We start from the raw sequence: 15,923 nt of genomic DNA, 5'->3' as shown, positions 1-15,923 counted from the left end.
AAACATACTAAACAGTGGGCTTTCTAACAATTGGGAAGGTTTGTGTCACGTTTGTCCTCAAACAAAAACTCATACCGAAACAAAAAGGAATGGCTAAATCAGGCTAGAATTAAGGTTTTAGAATGACCGTCCCAAAGTCCTGACTTAAACGTGTGGACAATGCTGAAGAAACAAGTCAATGTCAGAAAACCAACAACTGTAGCTGAACTGCACCAATTTTGTCAAGAGGAGTGGTCAAAAATTCAACCAGAAGCTTGTGGATGGCTACCAAAAGTGCGTTATTGCAGTGAAACTTGCCAAAGGGACATGTAACCAAATGCCTGATTAGCACTCCACACAAGTCAATAACATAAACAAAGCTCACCTTTGTGCCATTCATGCACAGTATAAAACATTTGGTGGACAAAATGAGACAAAGAAGGAGGGGAAGATTTTACATGTAAACAAACTGTTGCGTCACAGTCCACAATATGGTGAGTTCAAGAACCGCCGAAATCAGTAGGACAAAACAATGTTCACCAAATACTCTCATCAATGAAGCATACATACAAGCATATTAAACAGTGGGCTTTCTAACAATTGGGAAGGTTTGTGTCACGTTTGTCCTCAAACAAAAACACTTACCGAAACAATAAGGAATGGCTGAATCAGGCTAAAATTAAGGTTTTAGAATGGCCGTCCCAAAGTCCTGACTTAAACGTGTGGACAATGCTGAAGAAACAAGTCCATGTCAGAAAACCAACAAATGTAGCTGAACTGCACCAATTTTGTCAAGAGAAGTGGTCAAAAATTCAACCAGAAGCTTGTGCATGGCTACCAAAAGCGTCTATTGCAGTGAAACTTGCCAAGAGACAAATGCCTGGTTAGCACTCCACACATGTCAATAACATCAGCAAAGCTCACCTTCGTGCATTCACGCACAGTATAAAACGTTTGGTGGACAAAAATGAGACAAAGAAGGAGTGGAAGATTTTACATGTAAACAAACTGTTGCGTCACAGTCCACACTATGGGGCAGTATAGCTTGGTTGGTAGAGTGGCCGTGCCAGCAACTTAAGGGTTCCAGGTTCGATCCCCGCTTCCGCCATCCTAGTCAATGCCGTTGTGTCCTTGGGCAAAACACTTTACTCAACTGTTCCCAGTGCCAACACACTGGTTTTAAAATCTAACTTAGATATTGGGTTTCACTATGTATAAGCACATTGAGTCACTAGAGAAAAGTGCTATATAAATATAATTCACTTCACTTCACTTCACTATGGTGAGTTCAAGAACCGCCGAAATCAGTAGGACAAAACGATGTTCACCAAATACTCTCTCATCAGTGAAGCATACACACAAACATATTACACAGTGGGCTTTCTAACAATTGGGAAGATTTGTGTCATGTTTGTCCTCAAACAAAAACACATACTAAAAGAAAACAATTATTTTCCCCCATCTTTTTCCATTTTCAATCCTTTTTTTTTTTAATGCGCCAGGGAGCCACTAGGGCGGCGCTAAAGAGCGACATGCGGGGTTGCTGACCCCGGTTGTAGAAGAAAGCATGTTGCAATCACGCCGTGACGTCCATTTTCCGGACATGCGCAGTGCGCCACAAGAGGCAGACCGGGGCGAATGATGGCGTCGTCAGCCGCTCGCTGTTCCACACGTTGGTTTACTGTCATCTTGTCCTCTGGGCATCAGCGTGTAGCTGGTGCCGTTGTCTCGCCTTTCCACGGAGGGGCCCGGGGAGTTTCGACGTTCAGAGCCGGGACGCTATGGGCCGGAAAAAGCCTGGTTTGTGCCGGCAAAGGGTTGACATTGAAAGGGCTAGCAGGTGAGTGGCGTATGCTGTTAGCATTGGCTACATTAAGCTAAGCTAGTTTAGGCTTATGTTTGTTGTCATTTCTCTTCTTACATGTGGAGATTTGAGCAATTAAATTGTTTGAGTGTTCCTTATATTGTTGCACATGATTTCTCTTTGAAGAGTACGTGTAAGTCCTGTAAGTGGGTGGGTTACAACAGCACAGTGTGTAGTAGTAATAATAATAGCTGACATTTTATCACTGTTGTACAAAGCCCAAAACCAGTGAAATTGGCACGTTGTGTAAATGGTAAATAAAAACAGAATACAATGATTTGCAAATCCTTTTCAACCAGACAAAATACTTAACGTTCAAACTGGAAAACTTTTATTTTTTGCAAATATTAGCTCATTTGGTATTTGATGCCTGCAACATGTTTCAAAAAAGCTGGCACAAGTGGCAAAAAAGACTGAGAAAGTTGAGGAATGCTCGTCAAACACTTATTTGGAAAATCTCACAGGTGAACAGGCTAATTGGGAACCGGTTTTGATTGATTGATTGATTGACACTTTTATTAGTAGATTGCACAGTGTAGTACATATTCCGTACAATTGACCACTAAATGGTAACACCCGAATACATTTTTCAACTTGTTTAAGTCGGGGTCCATTCATGATACAGATATATACTATCATCATAATACAGTCATCACACAAGATAATCATCAGGGTATATACATTTAATTATTTACATTATTTACAATCCGGGGTGTGGGATATGGAAGGGGGGGAGGGGTTTAGGTTTGGTTGGTATAAAGCAGGGGTCGGCAACCCAAAATGTTGAAAGAGCCATATTGGACCAAAAATACAAAAACAAATCTGTCTGGAGCCGCAAAAAATTAAAAGCCATGTTACATACAGATAGTGTGTCATGAGATATAAATTGAATTAAGAGGACTTAAAGGAAACTAAATGACCTCAAATATACCTACAAATGAGGCATAATGATGCAATATGTACATATAGCTAGCCTAAATAGCATGTTAGCATCGATTAGCTTGCAGTGACCAAATATGTCCGATTAGCACTCCACACAAGTCAATAACATCAACAAAACTCACCTTTGTGCATTCATGCACAACCTTAAAAGTTTGGTGGACAAAATGAGACAGAAAAAGAAGTGGCATAAAACACGTCCTAGAACGTCGGAGAAAGTTATACATGTAAACAAACTAAGGTGAGTTCAAGGACCGCCAAAATTAGTAGGACAAAACGGCGCTCGCCAAATACTCGAATCAGTGAAGCTGACAGTGTGCTTTATAACAATTACGGAGGTTTGTGTCATGTTTGTCCTCCTACAGAAACCACATTAAAACAAAAAATATATTTTTTTCCTCTCATCTTTTTCCATTTTTCATACATTTTTTAAAAAGCTCCAGAGAGCCACTAGAGCGGCGCTAAAGAGCCGCATGCGGCTCTAGAGCCGCGGGTTGCCGACCCTTGGTAGAAAAACACTTAAGTCATCATAAATTGCATCATCAGAGAAATGGACATTGGAACAGTGTTGGACTGTAGGTGGGTGCCATGATTGGGTATAAAAGCAGCTTCCATGAAATGCTCAGTCATTCACAAACAAGGATGGGGCGAGGGTCACCACTTTGGGAACAAATGCGTGAGCAAATTGTTTAGGAACAACATTTCTCTCCCAGCTATTGCAAGGAATTTAGGGATTTCACCATCTACGGTACGAAATGTCATCAAAAGGTTCAGAGAATCACTGCACGCAAGCAGCAAGGCTGAAAACTAACATTGCATGCCCATGACCTTCGATCCCTCAGGCGGTACTGCATCAAAAACCGACATCAGTGAGTAAAGGATATCACCACATGGGCTCAGGAACACTTCAGAAACCCACTGTCAGTAACTACAGTATGTTGATACATCTGTAACTGCAAGTTAAAACTATATTATGCAAAGCGAAAGCCGTTTATCAACAACACCCAGAAACGCCGCCGGCTCCGCTGGGCCCGAGCTAATCAAAGATGGACTGATGCAAAGTGTTCTGTGGTCTGTTGAGTCCACATTTCAAATTGTTTTTGGAAACTGTGGACGTTGTGTCCTCCGAAACAAAGAGGAAAAGAACCATCCTGATTGTTATAGGCGCAAAGTTCAAAAGCCAGCATCTGTGATGTTATGGGGGTGTACTAGTGCCCAAGACATGGGTAACTTACACAGCTGTGAAGGTACCATTAATGCTGAAAGGTACATACAGGTTTTGGAGCAACATATGTTGCCATCCAAGCAACGTTATCATGGACGCCCCTGCTTATTTCAGCAAGACAATGCCAAGCCACGTGTTATAACAGCGTGGCTTCATAGTAAACAAGTGCGGGTACTAGACTGTAGTCCTGTAGTCCAGACCTGTCTCTCATTGAAAATGTGTGGCACATTATGAAGCCTAAAATACCACAACGGAGCCCCCGGACTGTTGAACTACTTAAGCTGTACATGAAGCAAGAATGGGAAAGAATTCCACCTGAAAAGCTTCAAAAATGTGTCTCCTCAGTTCCCAAACGTTTACTGGGTGTTGTTAAAAGGAAAGGCCATGTAACACAGTGGTAAAAATGCCCCTGTGACAACTTTTTTGCAATGTGTTGCTGCCATTAAATTCTAAGTTACCGGTAATGATTATTTGCACACAAAAAAAAATATGTTTCCCGGTTCGAACATTAAGTATCTTGTCTTTGCAGTCTATTCAATTGAATATAAGTTGAAAAGTATTCGCAAATCATACTATTCTGTTTTTATTTAAGAAATACACAACGTGCCAACTTCACTGGTGTTGGGTTTGTAGTTTTGATTCCAAACACTAACCAGAACTGAGTGTCATTTTAGAAGTTTATCCGAGACTCAAAACGTTTAGTTGATTTGTCAAGTTTGAAATATCAAGTACAATGCATTGCATTATTATAATATTTGTATTTCCATTTCACTCCCCTCAGGTTTCAAAGCAACCCATATTGTGTGCACCTTTCACACAAGCACAGCAGCGAGCAACAAGCAGGACTTTTACCAGATCCTGGGTGTACCTCGCACAGCGACCCAAAAAGAGATCAAGAAAGCCTACTATCAGGTCTGCGGGTTCACAGCTGGTTTAGTAGCACTGTTGTGTTAGTGACCGTCTATGTTGCCCCCTCCGCTAGATGGCCAAAAAGTACCATCCTGACACAAACAAAAATGACCAACAAGCCAAGGAGAAATTTGCCCAGCTGGCTGAGGCTTATGAGGTCTGGTGATATTCATTCTACAGTCATTGCACATAAGACGGTATAATGCTACCTTGCGTTTGTCTTAGGTGCTCAGTGACGAAGCAAAGAGGAAGCAGTACGACGTGTACGGCTCGACAGGCTTTGATGCAGGGCAGGCTGGCAGAAGGCAGCAGAATTGGTCCGGGCAAGCAGGCAGCGTGAACCCGGAGGAGCTTTTCCGGAAGATTTTTGAAGACTTCTCTGGGGGACGTGGATTCGGTGACTTTAACGCCGTCTTTGATCAGCCACAGGAGGTTTGTTGTGTACAGTAGTAGGCTGACAGTAACTCGACTACATGCAGTTGTATGACGAGGCTAATCACTAAGTTTACAGAAAGAGAATACTGTCAAACAGATTATTTCGGATAAACAATATTGTTGTCAGCATTATTTTGAGACAAAAATAAGCACAAATGTAATTATGATATGCATACCGTATTTTTCGGAGTATAAGTCGCTCCGGAGTATACGTCGCACCAGCCGAAAATGCACAATAATGAAGGAAAAAAACATATAAGTCGCACTGGAGTATAAGTCGCATTTTTGGGGGAAATTGATTTGATAAAACCCAACACCAAGAATAGTCATTTGAAAGGCAATTTAAAATAAATAAAGAATAGTGAACAACAGGCTGAATAAGTGTACGTTATATGAGGCATAAATAACCAACTGAGAACGTGCCTGGTATGTTAACGTAACATATTATGGTAAGAGTCATTCAAACAACTTTATCATATAGAACATGCTATATACGTTTACCAAACAATCTGTCACTCCCGATCCCGATGAAATCTTTTTCCTCGGTGTCGCCTCTGGTATGCGCCTCGCTAGCGTCCTTTCTTTCTGCTGCTCGTTTGCTGTTCTCTGCAGCATATTTCACTACGTCCAGCTTGTAATCTGCAGTATATGATTTCCTTTTCGGTGCCATTTTAGTTTAGTCCTTCTCAGTTTTTATAAGTTACCACGATTGTTGATGTGATCCATTTTAATAGCTCCGGCAGTAGCGTATAGCATATAGCAGTTAGCATATCATGGCCCACAATGCACTTCTGCCATGACCTGCCCCAGCCGAATTCTTATTGGTTGGCGTGTGAGTGACGATTGCTGACGTGTGTGTGATGATTGCGGACGTTTTCTTCGTCGCTCACACGAATGAGACAAATAATATTATTTGATTTTTTACAATAATATGTTAATAATTTCACACATAAGTCGCTCTGGAGTATACGTCGCACCCACGGCCAAACTATGAAAAAAACGTTGACTTATAGTCCGAAAAATACGGTACTAATAATGCAAGTAACACAATAAAGTATTACTCATTAGTATTTTCTAGTTTCTGACATTTTAATTGGAAGGTAACTTTTATTCATCCCAAGTAAGTTAAACAAGATGGACTTCAAATTAAAGCTAAATTAAGTGAAACTGCTCATGAATAAATATTGAACATTTTGAAGTGTACTTTTTTCCAACGCTGGGTAGGGCGGTTTGTTTTGTCTTTTTGTTGCCATCACGTTCCAACAAATTTGGCATACTGGCTCTTCTGTCCATGTTGATTGGCTCATTTTTCTTATTCAGTTTGAAGCTGAAATACTTGCCAGAACATTTGGCTTTGCGATCATCTTTTTTTTTTTTTTTTCTCATGGTTTTTGTTACCTTGCGGTGCTTCTCACAAGCGAGGTTCTCTCCGTGCATCATGTGTGGCAGCTAGCGGTCCCGCCATGACTGACAAGAGGGTTCACTCAGTTAATTTAATTCTACTAATTAATAAAATTGCCAAAAGCAATGCACAGAGTGAACCCTCTTGCACCCTGTTTTACAGCGAAAGATGAAGAAAACAAACAGGCATTTTCATTCATCGCTCGACTTATTGACTTTTGGCCCAGGCCTGTGTATGACATGCGAAGGGTGTTTAAAGCACTCAACATTACAATCAGTGATTGGAAGGTAAAATAAAGCTCTCTAACAACAGTCAAGGCCAAAATTATTAGCCCCCCAGGAATTATGGAACATTTTCTCCAAATTCTTCTCAATGTGGCAGTTGATAAAACTTGATATAATCATTCACCAGTGCTATTTAGTAGCTTTTGGTACATTTTGGATATGAAATACAATTTGAGGCATTCTTTGTATCAAATATAGTGAAAAATGGGGTGGTCAAAAAAAATAAAAAATATATATATATATATATGGGTAGATGGGACCCGTCAGCCCAGTAAGGCGACCCATCTAGGAGAAGGTAAACTCCGATCCAAAACCGCCCCTGCCTTGTGGCATACCTTTCTCGGGGAAGGCTTCGGAAGTAAACCCTGAGGAAAAATCTGGAGACGGAGTCCCTAAGGTGGTCCACTGCTGGCTACAGCGGTGCACTGGCAACTCCTGCGACACTGTTGGTGCCAAATTGTACCAGCTCTTGCTGCTCCTTTGGATCCATCATCAGTGTGAAGAGGGGGGTCCTGCTGCATGGGCAACAGCTTGACCTCCATACTACTGTGCCCTGGCTTGCGCCCTGGAGAGGTCACTCCAGCCTCGTGTCATAGCGTGGAAACAACAACGGGAAGACTCACAGCAGGCGTTGTCGCTGAGTTTAAACTTGACCTCTGGACTGGCGCAGTTTTCATGTGAATTTTTATTTTCAAAACACACCTAATTAACCAATCAGGTTTCAAACCCCACCTGTTCAGTCAATTGGCTTCCTGACAACACCCGAGCATTCAATCAGCATTAAAGGAATCCAAGGAACTGGGCACCTGTGCACAGTGAGAGGGTTTACTTTTACTCGCATTTCGAAGACAAAGGAAATCAGTCTTGAGCTGAGAAAAAAGATAGTGGAGACTCAGGAGAAGAGGGAATTTACACTGCCATTTCCTAGAACAGCTTTACGTTGCGCCATTGCCAAGTACAAGGAGATAAATCCAGTAAGAAACAAACCATGGTGTGGTAGCAAGCGCAAGATTTCAAGAACTCTAGAGAGGAAAATTGTCAAATGTCAGCAAGGAACCCCCGAACATCTTCCCAGATGATTGTTGCTGAAGTGGCCTCTTCTGGAGTTGATGTTTCAAGGAACACATTTGTGAGGGCTTTTCATCAAGTGGACTTTACGGCCATCATCCGAGAAGAACCTTACTCAAAGAGCGGCACATCACAGCAAGACTAAAGTTTGCCCGTGAACATTTGAAAGGTAAAGATGAGTTTTGGAAGTCTGTGCTTTGGTCTGATGAGACTAAACTGGAACTGTTAGGGCACATGGATGTGGCGTATGTTTGGCGAAAAAAGGGGGAGGCTTTCAACCCAAAGAACACGGTTTCCACAGTTAAAGAAGGTGATGGTAGTAGCATCATGCTGTGGGGCTGTTTTTCAGCCCCGGGCACAGGGAGCCTTGTTCGGGTGCATGGTTTAATGAAAAAAGAAAATTTATATTGACAAGCACACAGCGAAATTGGTCCACCGGTTCCTGAAGGATACCAAAACCGAGGTCCTGGAGTGGCCTGCAGAAAGCCCAGACATAATAACTCAATTGAGAATCTGTGGCGGGGGCTCAATGTGAATCTTCATGCTTAGAAACCATGTAATTTGGACCAACTGGAACAATTTGCAATGGAAGAATAGGCCAAAATCCCTCAGGAGACCTGTGCCAACCAAGTAAAGAACTAGGTTGTTGTCAGTTGTGGCTCAAAAAGGGGACAGTATTGGGGGGCTTATAATTTTGGATGTCTCATTTTTGTCCTTTCTTGTTTCAATGCAGTGTAGCAACAAAATATTCTAATTAAACTGTGTACATTGTCTTTGTTGTTTTGGAAACAAATATAATAACACTTGCTGTTAATGGTAATTTCCAGAGAGAAATCACAAGTTTTGTCGAAATTCACAATGGGGGAAAATCATTTTGGCCTTGACTGTGTACAACTATTTGGGCTAAAATACCTGTAGATATACAGTACATTCAAATCATTGCCTCAATCTTTCTGTATCCTTGTCTTTGTTTTATGCTCAGTACATCATGGAGCTGACATTCACTCAAGCAGCCAAGGGGGTCAACAAGGAGATTTCTATAAACATGGAAGCATCCTGCCAGCGTTGCGATGGCAAGGGCCACGAGCCAGGCACTAAGGTCCAGCACTGCCACTACTGCAATGGCTCTGGCATGGTAATGTTATTTTTCTGTCCAACTGCAAATTACATAAGTAATGAAATGCTGGATACACTACAGCTTGATTTGCACCAGACTTTTCTTCCCATTCTGTAGGGCTTTTCTCGTAGTAGCCAGGTTGAAGGAGAGAAAAAAAAACAAGCCCTGAGAAATCACCGAAGTAATAAAACATCAGTATTATTTTTAGGAATGGTTAATGAATTCTGTACTTTTATATGTCCAAACCGAAGTCTGTCGATACCAACGATTCACGTAAACTCAAATGGTGCAATATTTCGATACCTTGCACGTAACGTCGTGTCCAGTTGCAGACTGGCAAACAAGCATTCAAGAGCTCAGAGCAGAGTCAGCCAGACTGCCTCATGCTCATGTTACAATTTTCCACAAAGCAAAATATAGGCGCTCAAAAGTACAGTAAGGCTCTACTTTTCAAAGTGTGCTAGCGCGATGCTAATTTACATTTGATTTGTCGTAAACATGCTACCGGTTAGCATTAGCGATTTTACATGGCCATTTCCATACCTACATTTGGTACTGAAAACTACAACTAAGATGCATATTACAAACAGCTGGTGTGTCATAAGTACTTACAGTTTAAACACTTTCTCCGACTCAACAGAAGAATAGCCATTCAACTTAAAGGCAAAGACTACTTATCACAACAACACATCATAGACCAGTGGTCCCCAACCACCGGTCCGTGACGCAGAGAAACATGAAGTAATTTTTAAAGGACTGCATTTTCTCCTACTTAACTTTGGCCTGTCCCACTAGACACACAAATAAGCTGGTTTTAGATGTACAATAAAACTCCTCATAGAAAGTTGTTATATCTGTTATAACTGTGTGACATGATACAATGCACATTCATGAACATATCAAATATAAATGTGACAGATTGTAGCCCAAGGCTGATTTCCATCTGCATTAAGCTCCCACTAATTCAGTGTTATAGTGACTTGTATTTTTCATGCAACTTATTTTTGCTGTATTTATCTGGCACAAGTGGAAAGCCGGTCCCTGAAAATAATGCCTACATTAAACCGGTCCGTGGTGGAAAAAAGGTTGGAGACCACTGTCATAGACTATATACTACTGCCATTTAACGCCTTGGAATTGCAAATGCATGCAAAGTCTTCTATATAATATTTGCAAATGAGACAGAAAAGTGTAAGAAAACAAGATCATGAGACAACACAGCTCAGTGTTCAATGATAATGTATTGATAAATTTGAAGACACACAAAAGTACTGCTGGGGACCAGTATTGACACAAATGTGAAAGGTACCCACCCATCTCCCAATTATCTTTGTCGTGCTCCAAGGGCAAGCTGTCTAACAGCAGCACAGCTTACGACACCCTTTCACACCATTTAAATAAATAAAAGCCTAATTTGGAATGGACACCGTACTTCCAATGAATGCATGGTACTGCTTTGTGTTTTTTTTTTAAAAAAGCCCTTTGCTACCATTTGTAATTGTTTTTTCCGGTTTCCTTCCCTGCAGGAGACAGTAAACACAGGTCCGTTCGTGATGCGCTCCACATGCCGGCGCTGCGGCGGCAAGGGAACGGTCATATCCACCCCGTGTCACTCATGCCGTGGGACGGGACAAACCAAGCAGAGGAAAACGGTGATGGTCCCAGTGCCTGCGGGTCAGTGACGCCTTTAGTACGGTTTACTTTTACCAGTCACAAAGTAATCTAACTGTTGAACATGCTGGCTCTCAGGAGTGGAGGAAGGCCAGACTGTCCGAATGCCTGTTGGAAAGAAGGAGATCTTCATCACATTTAGGGCGAGTATACTCACTGGACCACAAGGTGTCTATTTAGCATCAAGGAAGGTCTTCATACAGATAGACGACATATAACTTAATGCCTCATAATTTAGAATTGTTTAATGGGAAAAGTGACTTTTTAATTTATTGTATACACATTTTTGGGTCTATGAACATAACAGACTGCTCTGAACAGGACTGTTTAGAGGACGCTATAATGCTTGGTTTTTAGTGTAGTTTTTTTCAGTATTCAGATAGCTGGTAGCTCCTTACCATATTGGCATCTGACCTAATAGATACCATGCTGCCATTATTTGTTAAGCACATATAAACACCTTACCTCTCATATAGGCACGTTTTCCGCCTGGATCAAGGGTCGGTAACCAAAAATGTTGAAAGACATATTGGACCAAAAATAGATTTTAAAAAATCTGCCTGGAGCTGCAAAAAATTAAAAGCCGAATGCAGCTGAGATAGGCTCCAGCACCCCCGCGACAACAAAAGGGAAAAGCGGTAGAAAATTGATGGATATAAGTGTTATAATGAAGGCAACACATGATGTAAGTGTCTATATTAGCCTACTTTCAAAGGCTGACACAAATCTTCGTTGACAGAAATTTTGTATTTAAATTTTTATTCTACACATTTTTGTAACATTGGAAATCATTAGTAAAATGGAGGCTTCTTAGAGGATGAGAAAACTCCTGGAAATGACTGTCTTAGAATGGCCAAATGTATAGATGTGTGTGTCCAAGTTAAAGGAAATGGCAGGCTGTCTTCTTCTAATGGATTTATTACAATCTTTGCAAGCTGGGTAACGTTTGCTGTGGTCTGGAACAACATGGCACACAAACTTATCAGAAATGCAGCCATCATTACATACAGATAATGTGTCATGAGACATGCAAATATAAATTAAATAAACAGAGGACATAAGTACAGGAAATTTAATGAGCTCAAATATACCTACAAACGAGGCATAATGATGCAATATGTACATACAGCTAGCCTAAATAGTATGTTAGCATCGATTAGCTTGCAGTCATGGACTGACCAAATATGCCTGATAAGCATGCCAGCAAATCAATAAAATCAACAAAGCACAGCATAAAATGTTTGGTGGACAAAATGAGACAAAGGAGTGGCATAAAACACATCTTTCTGTGTAATGAACTATGAGTTCAAGGATCGCTGAAATTAGGACAAAACAGTGCTCGCCAAATACACATCAGTGAAGCATGTTTAGTATAAAAAGTGGGATTTCTAACAATTAGGAATGTTTGTGTCATGTTTGTTCTCCTACACAAACCATATTCAAACAAAAATTAAATTTTTTTCTTTATCTTTTTCCATTTTCACACATCTCTGAAAGAGGTCCAGGGAGCCACTATGGTGGTGCTAAAGAGCCGCAGGTTGCTGACCCCTGGCCTAGATAGTTTTACAAACAACAAATTAAGACCTCAAATAATTGCCAGTTACTCTCTGCAGTTGAATAAACAAACTCCCGTAGCCACTGGTTAAGGCAAAAGTGCAATTTATTCTAAAGGCTAATGGTTTGTTTGGTTTCTTGTCCAGGTCCAAAAGAGTCCGGTTTTCAAGAGGGACGGTGCAGACATCCACTCTGATCTTCACATCTCTGTGGCACAAGCCATCCTGGGCGGCACGGCCAGAACGCAAGGCCTCTACGAGACACTTAACTTAGCTGTCAGTAACATTTAATTGCAAAAATATTGGTCACAATTGGAGATGTCCGATAATATCGGACTGCCGATATTATCGGCCGATAAATGCTTTAAAATGTAATATCGGAAATTATCGGTATCGGTTTCAAAAAGTAAAATTTATGACTTTTTAAAACGCCGCTGTACGGAATGGTACACGGACGTAGGGAGAAGTACAGAGCAGTTGCGTCTCCCAGTCATACGTGCCAACCCTCCCGATTTCAGTGCCCCTTCCGAAAATCTCCCGGGGCAACCATTCTCCCGAATTTCTCCCGATTTCCATCCAGACAACAATATTGGGGGCGTGCCATTAAGGCACTACGTTTGCGTGCCGGCCCAATCACATAATATCTACGACTTTTCACACACACAAGTTAATGCCATGCATACTTGCTCAACAGCCATACAGGTCACACTGAGGGTGGCCGTATAAACAACTTTAACACTGTTACAAATATGCGCCACACTGTGAACTCACACCAAACAAGAATGACAAACACATTTCGGGAGAACATCCGCATCGTAACACAACATAAACACAACAGAACAAATACCCAGAAGCCCTTGCAGCACTAACTCTTCCGGGGCGCTACAATATACACCCCACCTCAACCCCGCCCACCTCAACCTCCTCATGCTCTCTCAGGGAGAGCATGTCCCAAATTCCAAGCTGCTGTTTTGAGGCATGTTAAAAAAATAACGCACTTTGTGACTTCAATAATAAATATGGCAGTGCCATGATGGCATTTTTTTCCATAACTTGAGTTGATTTATTTTGGAAAACCTTGTTACATTGTTTAATGCATCCAGCGGGGCATCACAACAAAATTAGGCATAATAATGTGTTAATTCCACGACTGTATATATCGGTATCGGTTGATATCGTAATCGGTAATTAAAATTTGGACAATATCTGAATATCGGCAAAAAAGCCATTATCGGATATCTCTAGTTACAATATTAAAATGGGGGTTGGAAAAATCATCTTTTTGTTATGTTAGATCCCAGCAGGCATCCAGACCGACCAGAGGATCCAGCTTGCCGGGAAGGGAATCGCTCGCGTCAGCGGCTACGGCTTCGGAGATCATTACATCCACCTTAAAATTAAAGTACCCAAGTAAGAATTAGAAATGTCAACGCACACTTTCTTACATTGTGAGAGCCTTTTAAAACGGCAGGTGGGTTTTCCCGTGCAGGACCCTGACAGACCGGCAGAGAACTCTACTGATGAGCTACGCCGAGGATGAGACGGACGTGGAGGGAACGATTAATGGCGTCACATCCACCACCACAGGTAACTCTTACTTGCAGACTTTCATATGACCTTCTTTTATACACCTCAACACCTGCCACTTGTTTTATTGTTTAGTTTGAAGGGGGAAGTGTTGATGCAGTATTAATCTCTGTCCAGGTGGGGGCAGCAGTGGTAAGCAATTTGAGGAAGGGCTTGACAGGAAGGAGTTGAAACAAGAGGGGGGCTTCTTCTCCAAATTGAAGAGCTTGTTTAGTTCATCCTGACAGCCACAAACCAGGTAGGACTAGTGGTAATCTGTTAATGAAGAGTACACTACTTTTTAGTAAAAAAAAATTTTTTTCATCTGGTTTGTGGCTATCAGGAATCATTTTGTTGTCCAATGTCCAGTGTTGGTACCTGCATTCTCTTTTTCGCTCCTCTTGAAGGTAAGAGGTCTTCGTGGAACTGAGACACTTCCTCACGACCTGCAAGGACAGCCCTATTGTAGGCGTTTGAGGTAAACATCTCACGACACAAGCCCAGCAGCATTGATCTAAGGCAAAGGAAAAACACCAGAAGGCTAAAAAGTTTCTCGCTTGTCCATTTTTGTTTCAAAGACTATACCAAGACAGCAGTCTCAACGTGTAGGCAAATACATTCAAGTATGTCCTCTGGTTGGCAATTGCTTAATAACATATTGAAGAGGCCAGACATCTTGTTACTGAATTACTGTCTCTTATTTGTTAGCACTTCTGAACTTTTAACTATCCCCTCGCAGTCCAAGTCTGTCTTGCCTTTTGTGGCTACTTCAGTTGTACAGTTAGATTAGGAATCATGTGACATAATAAACCTACAGCCTCGGAAATGTCCTTTTCATTTTCATGTACTCTAAAACACATTAGGGACATCAATCAAGGTACTGTAAACTTATTTTGTGTCAAAATGAAATATAAATCCAATTAGATAATTATATATGATGTCATTAAATTGGCCACTAATTGTATTCTGGAATGTGTTAATTAAAAAGTACTTTAATAATCAATTTCTGTATGACATTGCCTTTTCAATTATTTAAGTTAATTTATATGAATCTTTTAATGGCAAGTTTAATTATACAACCTTTCATTTCATAATGATGTAGTGCAAAGATGCAATATAAATGTAATATAATTTTTATGTTTAAATTTAATTGTCTTATAATATATTGATTTAATTAATTTTTTTGTCTTTTTTTATACTTGTTTTGGCATTAAAAAAAACATTAGCAACTAGGATAAACACAATAGTTTTGCCATGTTATTTCTTCACTGATTGGTAGAGAGAAATCACATGACCGCAGTGGAGCCAGGGGCATACAGTTGTGTTAAAAATAAAAGCAATCCCACATCTCTAGCAAGATAAATCAATGTTTTTGTTAGAATTTCAAGTTCTACGCTGCAAGTAAGTTTCTAGAATGTTTAGTAAAGGTATTAGAGATGCGCGGATAGGCAATTATTTCATCCGCAACCGCATCAGAAAGTTGTCAACCATCCGCCATCCACCCGAGTTAACATTTGATCAGAACCGCATCCGCCCGCACCCGCCCGTTGTTATATATCTAATATAGACGATGCAAGGCATTAGTGAGGTTATAAAGCTTTTGCCTGTTAAAGAAAGGAGACTGATCCAATGCAGCACAGACATTCGCGTGCCACGCTGTCACGACCCAGACGCACACCAGTGCGCAATCATATGGGAGCCGCGCTGAGCGCACCTCCAAGCGCGTCTCGCTGCCGGCGACGGCCGGGTATGGGCCCGACGCTCCAGCGCCATCCATTTTCAGGGCTAGTTGATTCGGCAGGTGGGTTGTTACACACTCCTTAGCGGGTTTTGACTTCCATGGCCACCGTCTAGCTGCTGTCTATATCAACCAGGGTGAGCCCCACCCCTTTCGTGAGCGCACTGCGCGCG

General features: G+C 41.3%; 1 protein-coding gene across 6 annotated transcripts in view; it reads left to right on the top strand.

The window, feature by feature from the left end:
• Positions 1-1,577: 1,577 nt before the first annotated feature.
• The window catches only part of dnaja3a (DnaJ heat shock protein family (Hsp40) member A3a), a 28,121-nt gene continuing 13,775 nt past the window's right edge, over positions 1,578-15,923 (top strand). The window contains exons 1-12 of one of the 6 annotated variants that reach the window (XM_061974183.2): positions 1,578-1,819; positions 4,789-4,919; positions 4,990-5,073; positions 5,142-5,348; positions 9,088-9,240; positions 10,749-10,896; positions 10,972-11,036; positions 12,594-12,722; positions 13,741-13,856; positions 13,936-14,033; positions 14,151-14,271; positions 14,420-14,838. In XM_061974183.2, coding sequence (XP_061830167.1) covers positions 1,618-1,819; positions 4,789-4,919; positions 4,990-5,073; positions 5,142-5,348; positions 9,088-9,240; positions 10,749-10,896; positions 10,972-11,036; positions 12,594-12,722; positions 13,741-13,856; positions 13,936-14,033; positions 14,151-14,257 — 1,440 coding nt within the window. In that variant the 5' untranslated portion in view covers positions 1,578-1,617 and the 3' untranslated portion in view covers positions 14,258-14,271; positions 14,420-14,838. Of the gene's footprint in view, positions 1,820-4,788; positions 4,920-4,989; positions 5,074-5,141; positions 5,349-9,087; positions 9,241-10,748; positions 10,897-10,971; positions 11,037-12,593; positions 12,723-13,740; positions 13,857-13,935; positions 14,034-14,150; positions 14,272-14,355; positions 14,839-15,923 lie in introns of those variants that run through there. The other 5 variants (XM_061974184.2, XM_061974186.2, XM_061974185.2 and 2 more) reach the window with 5 other exon arrangements.

This window comes from Nerophis lumbriciformis, linkage group LG22 (assembly GCF_033978685.3).
Source record: "Nerophis lumbriciformis linkage group LG22, RoL_Nlum_v2.1, whole genome shotgun sequence".
NCBI lineage: Eukaryota > Metazoa > Chordata > Actinopteri > Syngnathiformes > Syngnathidae > Nerophis > Nerophis lumbriciformis.
The sequence above is the reverse complement of the archived record's forward strand: the minus strand, read 5'-3'. Positions and strand labels throughout refer to the sequence as shown.